Below are 14,119 nucleotides of genomic sequence, written 5' to 3' on the forward strand. Positions count from 1 at the left end.
TGAAGCTCCCTATCTTCAGCATCAGATATGGAGGGGTTTGTTCAGAGTACAGTTGAATTTTTTTATTTTTTTTTTTTAATCTCATACAGAAGTGCTTTGTTTGTACCCAAGAAGGTGGGACAAGTTGTCTCAGAAGCCTCCCAAAATCAGTATTAGAGTGAAATAATCAGTGTGGGATAATCCAGCTCTGCACCATGGAAACAGTACTAGTTCCCAGATAACTCTGGGAAAAGGCCAGAGGGACAGACATATAAGCTACATAACAGTTAAAGCATTGCATGTGTAAATAAATATCTATTTGGATTTCATTGACAATCCAGAAAAATGATCTTAACGTGAGGAGAGGCACTCAAGCCCTTGATAATTGTACTCTGTTTTAAAACGTTGAGTAACTCCACTGTAAATTTGTTAGTATTTATCCCCCTTCATGCTCTGTTACATGTTGCTAGAGTGGATATTCCTGCTTCCTTCCTCTCCTGTGGTGGGGACAATTTCTTTCCTCTTCACATCTTAAAGAGAAGTTTTGGTTTCCATAATTTCAGGACAGATATTTCTGGCATTATCCTGGCAGGGTCTGTGTGTGTGCAGGTGGTTTTACCTGACATGAAGTGCTTTTGCCCTGAGGCTTGTGCACAAGTGCTGTCCCTGTGATTGCTGTGAGCAGTGGGCTCAAGGTAGATCAGCCAGAGCTCCTCGTGTTCTCACCCTTTCTCCTGGCTGCTTTTCCTTCCACACTCAACTGGCCATTCCCATGGCATGAGGAGATATTTTCCAACACTACCCATCTGGATAAACCCCATGACTAAGGCTTGGAGAGGTGACATGGCTGATTGCATCACGTGTGCAAGTGAAATGAAAGAGAAAAACTTTACTTTGAATGATCACATTTCCAGTCTTTAGCTCCTGACTTTGTTTCTTCTGGTTTTGTTCCCTAAACTATGTGTGGAGGTTGTGTTGAGCCTGTTAAGGTGACCTGAAGCTTCATCAACCTCCTCTTTTTCCCCATTTTGCTCTCTGGTTCTATGCTGTGGATGTCAGCAGAGACATTTGGGTACCAGGGTGCCTGATCCCTGTATATCCACCACAGATCCTCCATAAATCTGAGAGAGCTGGTTCTGTGAGACCTCCCCACCTGCTTGGGGTCACCTGTGACGTGCCTTTAATCCATGCTTCCCAACAAGGAATCCCAAAAGGGTTAGTGGTGAGCAGGGGAAGCTGCAGAGCTCTGCCCTGTCACTGCTGCAGGGCTGGTGGCACTGGGCACACAGTCCCCTCGCCCTGGGTGCCCTGGGTGCCCATCCAGCTGTAGCTGAAGGGTCACTGAGCAGCTCACTGGCCCCATTGTGGTCTGTGGTGTTGGCTCAGCCTCTGGCATGTGTGCCTCCTATTCATGGAAATGGGAGCTATCCAGAGAGCAGAGGCTCCTGCAGAGATGGGAGGGGAATCCAAAACGGGGAGAAAAAGCAATAAATGCTGTAAATGGCAAATACTGGGGAAATTAAACTACCATGGGGAAGGTGGTTTAGGGAAGGAGAGGGGGATGTACAGGTGCATTTCCACTGTGCAAGCAATTTGATTTTTGGTGTGCAAGGCTGGGGAGTCACTGTGATACTTGGAGAAGGGATCAGATGTACTGGGAGCTCTTGCTTTAAGAAGGGTGAGGAGCCAGGACTCCTCTGATTCAGCATGGAATGCTTACACAAGCACTCTGTGTGTTTTGGAGCACAGGCTGGTATCTCCACTTCCCATTAATGACCCCAGTTCTGATTCCCAAGCAGTAGGAAAGTGCATCTCAAACCTGTTATAACTGTGCTGAGGAACCAAAGCATCACAAAACATCCCATACCAAAGCATTCCCAAAAAAACGTGAACCAGTATTTGACAAGCACGAAAGTAAAAATGAAAGTATCCTTCCCCCCCCCCAAGCATGTCAATGGAACCTAAAAGCATTTTGTGGTGTTTTTTTTTCCTGTGTTTTTTTTGTGGGTTTTGGTTTTTTGTTTGGGGTTTTTTGGGGGTTTTTTTGGGGGGGGTTTTTTCAGAGAAAGTCCCTGAGGGGTCTGTAGATCCTATTTCCTCAGCCTGATACTGCAGCTCCTTCTGTCTCACACACCTTGCAGCAAGGAGGTCTGTCTCTCTCTTGTTTTCTTATGAGACAGCCTAAGACACTCATCCCTCCCTCCCCTGCACTTTTCCTTGCCCTCTTTCAGACTGTAACCTCACCAGGACAGCAGCAGGACTTGTCCAGCACCCAACTTGGCTGAGCCCTGCTGACAATAAGCTCCTCCACACCAGAAACCAGAATTTTCTAACTGCTGTTGTTCAGAATGGTGGGAGGCTGGAGAGTGATCCCATAACGAGCAGGATGAAATTAAGATCAGTACAATGGGAACTGACTATCAGGAGATTTGGAAGACTTTTTTTTTCTTCCCCTCAAGTCCTATTGTTTCTGATAAGTGGCAGAACCAAATTATGTACTATAAAACCCTGGCCTCTGAGGAGCAAGCAAGAGGCGTTAGTGGATCTCTTGTGGCTCAGGTTGGCAGAAGCTGGGAATCTTTCTGCAGCTATTGGGAGGGGAGGGTGGGGTGAGGAATGAAGACTGCAAGTTAGCCTGGCTGTGGCTGGTGGAAGAAAGAACCTCACCCCCAGATACTTGCTCTGGTTTTGCTGTACCTTGGTCCAGCTCATTGTGTTCCTGGGGCTAACGGTGTCCTTTCTCTCTGCAGGCACTGGTGTCACTACACAGTGACAAGGACAGTCTCCTGCCAGGTGCAGAACGGCTCAGAAACGGTGATCCAGAGGGTTTATCAGAGCTGCCGGTGGCCAGGACCTTGTGCCAACTTAGTGAGGTAAAAATCTTCCTGTCTCACAGCCCAAATCTTGCTGCCCTTCCCGTTCAGTTGGGTGGCTGGTAAGTACTGCAGGGAGGGCTGACATCAGGTGTGAGAACCTGCTTTGTGGGGCTGTAATAAAGGGGTGCCACTGGTGTTAACTGCAGAGTAACCACATGTGGAGGTAAGTGTGTCTGTGTTTAGAGAGCTCCTAAAATCAGCAGCAATGCTACAAAGTATAGTTTAGAAATGAGACATTATTTATTCTGTGCAAGGTAGAGGTTTCCACAAATCAAGTACACCAAGGGGTAAAACGTTACACCTTTTATACAGTAAAACTTACATGAACCCCCCATCTAATACATATTCTCCATCTGCCTAAGGCATATTTATTTATTTGGTTGATGTAATCTCACACAATGCTTGAAACACAAAGTTCTTTTCATTAAGCAACTTCTATTGTAGAGGCTATCTGACAACATCAGTTATGTTTACAAAAGGAGACAAAATTCAGCCTGGGGACAGATTATTCAACTTGAAGGCATCAGGATTAGGACAAGCTCTGTGAAAGAGCTCATTTTAGGCTGAAATGCCAGTTTGTACTTCACACAGGAGGCTGCTGCCAGTCAGACCTGAAAGTAAATAAATGTTCAGTGTGACTGAACAGGGTTAGCAGAGTTGCTGTATCAATTGTTCCATGTGACCTGTTGGCATCAAGTCCTCATACTCAGGTTTTTAGGGGTAATATTGATCACACACACTGGAAACCTGGGATCAAATTCCTTGTAGCTGATGATGGACGAAGGTAACGTGCCCTGTGTTTTCAGAGTGGAATTTCCTTAGGTTTCCTGCATCTCAGTATCCTTTAGAGATGTGTTAAAACACAATGTCCCTCTCCTCAGATGAGAAACAAAGCTTAAAAGCAGCAACTTGTCAAAAACTTGCCCTGAGCCTGCTTTGACTCTCAGTCATCTACAGTCTTGGAACCCACCTACGTTTAAGAAGGAAAAAAAAAAACAAACTAGTGTGAAATAGCTGTCCTCAGCTACCACCTTTCAGTAAAGTGTCTTTGCACTGTTGAGCTTTGCCTTCTCTGAAAGGCATTCTCAGAGCAGGACAGTGTCACCCACCCACCTGGGAATCGGGGCAAAAAAAGCCACTGTGCTCTAAATCTGCACCTAACCTCTAAAACTCATTCCCATGTAGACAAACCATACCTTAGCTCTCAAAGCTCAGTCATTTTATTGGTATTGTTACCAATTCACCCACAGGGGACTGTTTGAGGTCCTCCTGTAGTTGATAACCTGACTGTGATTGAACTGCAGACTGAGATCGACCTTCCCAATCTGTTCTTGTGACACTTCATCTGGAATTCACATTTTGCACGTGGCTGTTACCACAGTTGGGTCTCCAGTTTCCACTTGGCCAGTGGTCAGTCTCAGTTTTTTCACTTGTAATATATCTGCTTTGGTGTCTCTTTGGTCTTTATGCAAGGCTGTGGTTGAAACACTTAATATTTTAAATTGTCATGGCCAAACTTCTGTTGGAGCTTTTTAATTTCACAGACATTTTACTCACATAATTGTCACTAGAAACTTGTGAGCTTTCACCTTGTCTCCTAAACTTGCCAAAAGTCTTGCTTATTTTTCCTTGTTAACATAACTGTAGTTTCCTAAGTACCAAATAATTGATCATGTTCCCAGTAAAAATTCTTTCTGTGGGCTCCTGCAGTTACTCCTATACATTGATTCTTGCATTAACCCTGAGACTTTAGGAGCAGTGTGTGCTGTTGGGATGTTGTTGTTCATGGAACACTTTCAGTTTCAAATATAGTTTGGTTTGTTTGCCTGTTGAGTCCAATTGTTTGGAGACAATACAGAACAGCAGCAGACAATCTCAATTTTTCTTTCTATGTGAAAATATCACAGAAAGAAGCTGGGGACTATTGATATTTAAGATCTCAGCTGGTGGTGAAAGCTCAGCTAGCAGGAGCTGCATTTCTGGAAGATGATCACCATGAAGAAACTCACCAGGAGAGATGGGGGGACACCAACACTCTGCTGCCTTTGAGCTGGGAGGAAATGCAAGTGAAGAGAATGGAACCCTCCCAAGGAAATGACTATAATGTCTGTCTTCTAATCCCACACCATGGACAGTCTTGCTTAAAGTAGGGAAAGACCCTGGACCTCTTTCCCAAGGACCTCCAGAAAGTGCTGACAATGCTGGAGCCCACTCAGCTCCCACAAGAGGTAGAGCAGGTTCCTGATAATTTCCCCTCCTGCCACTGTCCAAAAGGGAGAGCCCCAAAAACAAGTGACAACGAAGCTGAAGCCACTGAGTTCCTGAGAGTCAAGTGGGCTGCTGGTCAAGTTATCTCCATCCCAGACATCTTTTACAGGTTGTTGTTTTTGACAGTGCATCTGATTTTGTGACAACAAACTGAAAACCAGCTGCTGAAAATTACAGATCTTGGTCATGTAACTGCTGTGGGCAACATTTGGTAACCCTGGTTGTGTGGCTGAGGTCTTATTTCCTGAGCCTACACAGCAGCCTATCACTCTTATGTTGCCAGCCCACAGGGGAGCATGGACTGGCTTTCAGAGGCAGGCTGAAGTTAAAACTACTTTTATTTTAAAATACTTCTCCCCTCCTCTTTCACCAAAATGAATATTGTGTCTTTAGGAAACACCAATCTCTCTCTTGTTTTCAGATGAAAACTCCCAAGGATACAAATAAGACAGTCAGTTCCCAAAGTCCCAAGGCAGTGTAGTGCCTCTTTTATTCAGCACCTCACTTGCTAGTGCATTTCCTTGCAAATTGTACTTGTTTTCTCTTTTCTGTTAAGAAACTGGCTTTGAAGGGGCTTGTAAGCTTTTATGAGCCACAATGCTGCACAATTTCCTTTGACAGGTCTCTGAAAATCCCTGCAGAAGATGAGCAGAGCAGAAAACCCAACTTGGGTACCCTACTTGTTTCTGTTTCCTCCTTACCTTCTCTGTACCAGCTCTTTTTTGGGGTTTTCTGGAAGTCTGGCTTCAGGCAAGGTCAGGCTTACTCCAGGTCTTGTAGTGCCTAGAAATGTTCAGGTTCTCTATGTCCTCGTGGTTGTTTAAGTGATATAAATATATCAGTGGGGTTTTTTTGCTGGAAAGATAAACTTAAAGATCTTCTGGCCTTCTCCTGTTCTTCTCCAGTGAGATTTGTGGTGCCTGAGCTTGAATTGAAGGGGAGGGCACAGTGTATGACTGAAAGCAATGCAAAATGTCAGCAATGCCCTGGCATTATTTTGGCTTTATAGCATTTCTCCCAGCTGTGATTCGAAACAAGCTGTTTTCATCTCCTTGTTTACAGGGAGTCAACCATATCTGGGAGAGCTTCGACTCTGCCAGCACCCGTTATCAGGCTGCTTACTAGCAAAAGGGACATCAGCCAAAAAAAGGCATCTCTCAGCCTCGTGGTGACAGCTGAGAGGGGCTCTGTGTCAGAGAGACTCTGCTTACAAGCAGACATTGGTGTAGCCAGACACGGATTTAATCTGCTTCCTGTCTCCCGTTCACTCGTGTTATGTTTCCTTCCCTTATTGCACAAACTGCAGCTCAGGGTCAGGCCTTTGACAGAGGAGGATCTGTGAGATCCCAGCTTAGCAGCTTGGGTTGTGTGATGTCCTTGCTGTCCAGTCACTTGCTCTTGGGAATCTGGCAGGGGAACTTCTTGAGCAGGAGTGTCGTCATCTTGGCCGGGATGGGATGAGCCGCTCTGTTCTTGCCCTCCACCCCAGACTCTTTATTTAGCTTGGGTGCTGAGTTGCTCTGGAGCAGCCTTGGCTGGAGGCTCTCCCTCAGCAGATCTATTCTTGAACTCTCTCTGTCTGTGTGGTGAAGGCTTCAGCTCCTGCACACCAAAGGCTGTGCCTTTGCTTTGTCACGCCACAGAGTGCACGGGCAGCTCTCCAGCAGTCTGGCTGAAACTGCTGCTGTGCTTAAAACTCCCATGCCATTTGTCTGTCTGAAGGAAGGGATAAAGTCTCTAGCTTGGTGTTTCAATGGCAACTTAATCTCTGGCTCTCTGCTGCCTGGATGGTTGCCTCCAACTTCTAGCAAACCCAGAGACATCCCAATTATAACCCTTCTCCTGAGCAATGGTTTTGCTGCAGCAGCTGCAGGTTGAGGTACAGTCCTGTCCTGCTTGGGACACTGCCCTCCTTGAGGCTCACTGAGAAGGGTGGTCTGCAAGACCTGGCAAAGAGACCTGCACTCAGTTGCTGGAGCTTTTGTGACTTCCTGTGCCATTGGTCCAGCAATGCCACCTCACCTGTAAGATCAGAACAGTGCTGCTTTTGTCTTACTGTGTTTTATGACTCTGAGAATAGGACAGCCTCTTGTGATACCCTAGTTGGCCAAAATCAGCCTACTTTTGATTGGGGTATTTGTGTTGTGGTCACTAAGACAGTGTCTCAGGAGGTGAATGAATGGGATGAACAGCATTGGCAGATCACGTGCTGCTACAGCCTTCAGAAGACAAACACTCCCTGCTTCATACTGGTTTTGCTACAGAAATGCCCATCTCATCTCTGGAAACATGCTGGAAGGATGTTCTGACTCCTCTCTTACTTGTCCCATCCTAGAAAAAGAATGTTCCCAGCAAGGCTGTGTGAGTTTTTATCCTGTTGTGCTTTGCTGGGCTCGGTGGTCACACACCTGTCTCACTCTGGCCTTTGAGCCTCCTGTCTCTGCAGCACTTTCAGGGGTGGGATTTCCTGGTCTCTCTACTTTAGTAAGAGCCATTAAAACTCCAGACATTAAGTTACTCAGCTGTTAGTTTTAAACATCACTCAAAGGTGGGAGAGATGGAAGGAAGATCATTCTTGCAACACAGCAAACCTGGGCTGTGATGCCCTTTCCAGCTGCCAGTCACTGCATGTTTTTTCCTTTCAATATTTGTAGCTGGTTTGGCTTATCACAAAGGCTCTGTGCTTTTGATGACATTTTTAATGTGAGAAGGCTACACATCTTGCATGGATCACTCTTATTTTTTGCTTCTGAACGCTGGGTTTTCTTTTATTTATTTCTTTATTTTTGTTCTTTTCATTTAAACTGAACACATTACTGCTCCTGGAGGGATTTTTACAAGCCAGCTTGTAGAATAACAAAGAAGGAATTCTGCAGGCTCATCCATTTTGGTCTTGTCTGCTTTTGAAAACTCCATTGCTACAGGGTCAGTAGGAGAAGTTGGGGATCTGTCACCCAGGAGATTGGCCTGTAGCTGATGTTCCTCCTCAGTTTCAGAGCTAGTAATGCCACAGGGAAATCCTTCTCTCTTTCTTGCTTTCCAGTCAATTGAATAATAAATCCCAGAGCTTATTCCAGTGCATTAGGATTGCTATTTGAAGCCCTGTTACACATAAACTCTTTTATGTGTTTAATTCCCTTACGACTCTACATTTTGGAGAGAAATATGCTTGGAAAAAGCTGTCTGCTCTCCCATGCACACATGGGATATAAATGTAGGATCAACAGTCCTCCTGCAAACGGGGAGGAGGCTCTGGGAGTGTAGGATTAGAGCTGCAGCACAAAGGGGCATTCTGAGCTCTGGAACAATGTGGCTGGCTGTGTGTGCTGCCTGGGCACAGGTGGAGGGCCACCTGTTCTGGGGATTGTGCTCAGGCTGCTGACTGAGGGCTTTTGATCTCGCTCAGACATTCTGTCTGAACACTCTTCCTCCTCGCTGGTGGAAGTGCAGTGCTGCTCTGCAACAGCACTGAGATCTGATTGTTAATAGAGGCAGGAGCTGATGAGAACTCTAGTGGCATAGAAACATCTGTGTCCTCAGTCTTTTTCTTCTTAAGACTGAAAGACTGTAAATTATTGCTGTTTACAGTGGGGCATGGGAGCTGTATAAGTTTTGTTTCCTGGGTTTTAGTCTCTGGCTAAGTTGTGCAAACCAGACATGTCCAGAGCTAAACAGAGTCCTCTTCCTCCCTTTTGGCAAAGGCAGGAGACACGTACAATGACCTCCAGTGCTCCTGCAGCTGCAGGGTTTTTTATCCAGTGTCTGCAGGAGCATATTTGAAACTGCTCTGGTTACATTTTTCTCTGGGGAGCTACTGCCTTTGTGCTGGGGAAGCTGGAAGAGCTGGGGCTGCAGGAAAAAAGAGGACAGGTCTGATTCACAGCGATGGTCTCTGCCATGCCTGTGAGCTGCAAAGGTGCTCCTTGTCCCTGCATCAGCTGTGACACTGCTTTGAGGTGAAGTTGTCTTATCTGTGTTCACAGAGGAGCTCCCTGGTGTAATCAGTGTCTGGTAGGCTTTGAGAGGATAGTCATGATGGGCTGTCTGTCTGGAGTGAGGGTGGTGCTGTTGGGAACCAAATATATTCCTGATAACTTCTCTGAGCTCTTAACAACCTCCCTTCTTTCCAAGTCCTTCAGGATATGGTTACTTCACCTGACTTATCTGAAATGTGATTTCAGAGCACCCTGCTTTTCTATGGGAGGTTTTAGGGTTTTGGCATGTCTATATATCAGGGCATGGGTAGAAAGTTAGAGGCACTACCACAAGCTTTGTTCTGAACTTCTTATAATGCAGAGGTAGCACTTGTTATAATGAAGGTCCACTGTCCCTGAAAGACAGTATGCCAATTATATGTACAGGGTTGGACCCACTGGGTTGGTAAGTGACTTCATTGCCATGAGAGTAGTGGGCAAAAGAAAGCCTTGGATTCCTTGGTTTCCAAGGAATTTGCCAAGATAATTCCCTATCCAAGATTCTTTGCCAGTCAAATAAGCAAGTTCATTCCTCTTGTTATCCTGAAACCCACCAGTAAGTGATGGTGAAACTTTCAATCTGGGACTTGAATAAAAGCGAATTAAAAGCCCCTGGAGGTCGCTGAGGTCTCCTGGGGCACAAACGGCAGGGACAAAACCTTCTCTTGCGGTGTGGAAACGAGTTTCACGCCTTCCCTCTCCTGGGGTCCTCAGGCATAAACAGCTTTGTTTGTGAGTGTCAAAGGGCAGGGCAGATCCAGGCTGGGGGAAGGCATTTCCTGTGTGTGACAGCCTGTCCTGCCTGGGTCATGGCAGAGATCACGCCTGGCTCTTTGACCTGGTTTCTGAGGCTTTGATCCAAGAATGTGACACTCTTCCCCTTTCCTGTGTCAGGTCTGGCTGTTGTGTTCAGTGACACTTCCTTGAGAGAGGGGGGAACACATCCTTGTGTGCTGAGGCGTGAGACTTGTTGGCTGCCATCCTTCTGTGTGTCCTGACCTCTCCAGTACTTCCAGCTTCATACCCCCAGATCAGTTCATCAGTCCTCTCTCCCCAAATTACCATTTCCTGAGCAGTCACTTAAAGACCACAAGCAAGAGACATTGCTTCCCAAATGATGATTGCATGTGGACAAGCTTGTCTGACAGGGATCAGGCAGTCTCCAAGGACAGGCAGGTCTAGTTTGTGGTCTAGTAACAGCAGCAGCTGCTGATTGAGCTTTCTGGGTTCTTCCCTGGGAGTTGCCCCACTCCCTGGGACCCTGTTATGAAGCCTCAGCAAACATTTTGGGAAATGACATGTGTCTCTTGCAGCAGAGTGGCAGGTCCTGGTGGTTTGCTTCTCTGTGAGGGGCTTGGAAGTCTTCTGCTGAAGGGGACTGTGTGTGCTGAGCATATCCTTTGCTCTGGGAAGCAAAGCAGTGCAGGTTGTGGCTCATCTTAAACTCATCTCCTACTGTGGTTTGGCAGATTTCTATGCCAGTGTTTGTGGCTTGGGTGACATCCAAGGGAAAGGCTTCCCTATTCTGCTACCAATCCTTTTTTCTGCCTGTTGTGTTTTCCACATGTTTTTTTCATTCTAAGGCTTCTGATCTTTAACAGGTATCTTCCTTCCCCGTCCTTTTTCCATGTGGTTTTTTTCCCTCTCCTTCAAGTGTCAGACAGTGGTGATGCTTTGCTAATGGCACTCTCTTTGTTGCTCCCCTCCTGGAATAGCTGTCAGAAATCTGCATGTTGTGATGACACAGGCAACAACAGACCTTGGTGCCATGTCAAAAACTGAGGGAAAAATGATGCTATGAAGAACAGAGCAACTTCAGAACAAATTGGAGCTTGCAAGCTGGGACCACTTCACATGTGTGACTGCAGGATGCTGAACAGAGCTGCAAACATCAGAACTCTTCCAGGAAATTCAGGGTGGGTGGTAGACTGTGACAGCTGAGCTCCACGTTTGTCATGCCCTGAGAAGTCCTTGCTCATTTGAGGATTAAACTATAGCTACTTCCCCGACACAGAACTGCTGCCAAGATTCCAGTCTGGCTCGAGCCACTCTCCACACTTCATAATGAAGTTTGAGAGAGCTTTAACATCTTGGTGTTGGCAGAAACATGGTTTTAAAATCACGGTGTGGTTGGAGACTAGCTGGCTCTGGACACTGGTAACAAGGCTGGAGACTTTCATCTCAAGGTCAGATCCAGCTGTGGTGTTAGTGACAAAGCCATGAACTCCTGACTGATGGTTCGGGGCTTACGTGTGGAAAGATGTCTCGAGTCCAACGCCAGGACTTGGAGTCAGGAGGCTTGGGTTCAGTTCCTGAGCTCTGCCAGAGCTATTCTGAGAGACCCTCAGCAAGACACTCAAAGTCTTTGTGCCTTAGGTCTCTCTGTTAGAAAGCACTGAAGGTCTACCTATGTCAGTGTGCTGCCAAGTCCTCAAACTCGCTCCTGGCTGTGAACTCCTGAATGCCATTGGATGCAGAAGTGCAAAGGACTAGGTGGGATGAGCTGGCTCTGTCCAGCCCCTATTAGACAAGTGCCTGGATCCCAGTTATTAGCAGTATTAGCAGTAACTGGTGAGCTTTCTGGCAGCTCAAGGGGTGAGGATATCACATTCTCAGGAGGCAGCGCTGCTCTCCCGTCGCTGGGCGATGCCGTTCCCCGTGCAGGCAGCCCTGTGCTCAGGAGGAAGCTCGTGCAGCCCTCCTCCCTGGTGCCTATGGGAGAACGTGGTTTCTGTGTTTGGCAGCTGGCACAAATCAGCAGCAACAGCTTCCTGAGAAATGAGTTTCCCAAAGACTCTGTTAACCACGACTGAGCTGCTCCCTTCTTTCCAAGACATACATGGGCAGCCTCTCCTGGCAAGCCTTTGTTACTGCTCTTGGAGTAACCACCAACGTCACTGCAGGGCTGTCCTGGATGTACACCTGTGCCTGCCTCCCCTTGGAGCACTTGGGATGAGATTCATGCAGCCTCTGGCTCTGTCCTGGCCTTGTGCCCAGCTGAGCCCGGGGCAGCCTCCTGCTGGCACTGCAGGAAGAGGATTTTTCCCCAGGGAGAGGGTGCTCAGGGCTTGTGTCTGTCTGGCTCAGCGAGAGAAGCATAAACTGCAGCCTGCAACACTGTAATCCCAAAGCTTCAGACTCTCCCTGTGTGTGCCAAATTCCTTTGGCTGTTAACTAAGGGCAGGAATTTCGAGGGGAGCTTGTGGAGTACGACTTCTGTGTTTGCTTTCAGCTTCATGAATAGCAGCAGTGACTTGTTTGGCTGTATGCTGGGAAAACTGATTTGCCAGCTTCGAAGAGCTGCTGTTTTAAAGGAAAAGCTGGCACTTCGGCAACTCTGTTTTGTGTTGACTTCAGAACCACTGGTGCCTTGCACAGGTCTGTTGTGTCTGCAGGTAGCCCCCCAGTTTCCAGTGGGGCTTGGCAGTGCTGGTGCTGTAATTGGGATCCTTGGGATGCTGTGCTGGCCACAGAGCTCCCAAACCTGTCCTGCACAACCTCAGCAGTGGTGAAGGAAAGTGTGACCCTCTTTCAGATGGGGAGAACTGAGGCACAGGTCATCCAGCTGGAAAAAAGGCTCCACGAGGATCACTGATTGTTGTCATGCTGATGTGTTGGCAAACCCCAGATAAGAGTGGTGGGAGAAGGGAGATTGGAAGCTCTCTTAGTTCTGTGTGAGGAAAGGCTCATGCCAGCCTTTGTTCAGTGTCAGAGAAATCCTCGTGGAGGCAGAGTGCAAGAAAGAGTCATCACCTCTGCTACCTGCAGCACCTTGGGAGTGATGAGATCTCCACAAAGCCACACTGGTGTTACCTGGGGGGAGGTGTGGGGCAGAACCAGAAGGGCATGAGGGCTTAAGGAGGAAAATAAAAGTTGAATCAGACCCACACTGTAGTAAAACATCGCTCTGTTATTCCATGTGACTATTTTTGTGGCTGGGGGTGGCTGGGTGCTCTGGGGATGTATCCAGGCAGGAAGATGTGTTATGGATTAGCAGCAACACCACCCTTGGGTAGGTAAGTGCATTCCACTGACTCCTTGTTTGTGTTAGTTACAGGACTCTCATCAGACCCACGTACAAAATGTCCTACAGAACTGTGACCACGCTGGAGTGGAGGTGCTGTCCTGGCTTCACGGGGAGCAACTGTGAGGAGGGTGAGTTATCCAGCAATGCATCTGTCCTTATGGAGCAGCAAGGATGGATTGGCTGGGTTGAGCTGGGTTTTGGTCCTTAATTTGCCCTATGCCTCTCAAACAGAGGAACAAATCACCTCTTCACTTCCCATCGTTATCTGAATGTCACACGCAAGCTCTGGAACACAAACCATACTGAATGTCTGCAAACAGCCCTGAACAGGGAGGGGGAAAGAAATGAAGAAATAGGTACTCAGGGATGACCTGAGTATAGATGTGCTTGTGCTTGGCATCCCCATTGCACAGTCCTTTAGAAAATGCACTCTCTCCATGTTTCTGTGTTATCTTCTCCCTGTTCCCTGTCATCACCATCAGTTGCTGTAACTGCTGAAAGCTGGTCCCTGAATGGCTGCTTCTGAAAGTTTTATGCCTGTAAGGTCTGGACATAAATTATATGTGTTCCCAGAAAGCTTTGAATTAAATCAGCACCTCTGGTTTCCTTTTCCACCTGCTCCCTGACTTATGGGTACAACACTTAGGTTGCACAGAGCATGCGAAAACACACTTCTGGGTTTCCTTTCACACAGAGGAAAACAGAGCAGGAAGTAAAGAAAGTATTTTTATTTTTTTTAATCATAATAGACAAAAAGGGCATGTTTTACATTTTGCTTCCTAATGTTTTCTACTTTAACTGTTGCTTCTGGGGGTTTAAAGCAATTCCTGCTTCTCCATCAAGTCTCATGTGTAGGCATTAAAGCATCTGCTCAATCTGACATGAGGTTTCATGGTTTATGAACAGGAGGAACTAGGCCTTGAGTTTTCTGTCCATTTGCATCAGGTCAGCACAGCCTGTCTCTGGCAGCTGAAGGGTCATTGGGGTGTCCAGCA

At 46.9% G+C, this 14,119-nt stretch overlaps 1 protein-coding gene across 1 annotated transcript in view; it reads left to right on the forward strand.

Annotated features, from left to right (window-relative positions):
• The window catches only part of LOC108640377 (collagen alpha-1(XXVI) chain-like), a 36,811-nt gene extending 23,479 nt beyond the window's left edge, over positions 1–13,332 (forward strand). Inside the window, exons 2-3 of the mRNA XM_018076523.1 lie at positions 2,730–2,852; positions 13,155–13,332. Coding sequence (XP_017932012.1) covers positions 2,730–2,852; positions 13,155–13,332 — 301 coding nt within the window. The remainder of the gene's footprint in view (positions 1–2,729; positions 2,853–13,154) is intronic.
• Positions 13,333–14,119: the final 787 nt, after the last annotated feature.

Source organism: Manacus vitellinus, unplaced genomic scaffold (genome assembly GCF_001715985.3).
Source record: "Manacus vitellinus isolate BGI_N305 unplaced genomic scaffold, ASM171598v3 scaffold_32_pilon, whole genome shotgun sequence".
Classification (NCBI taxonomy): Eukaryota; Metazoa; Chordata; class Aves; order Passeriformes; family Pipridae; genus Manacus; species Manacus vitellinus.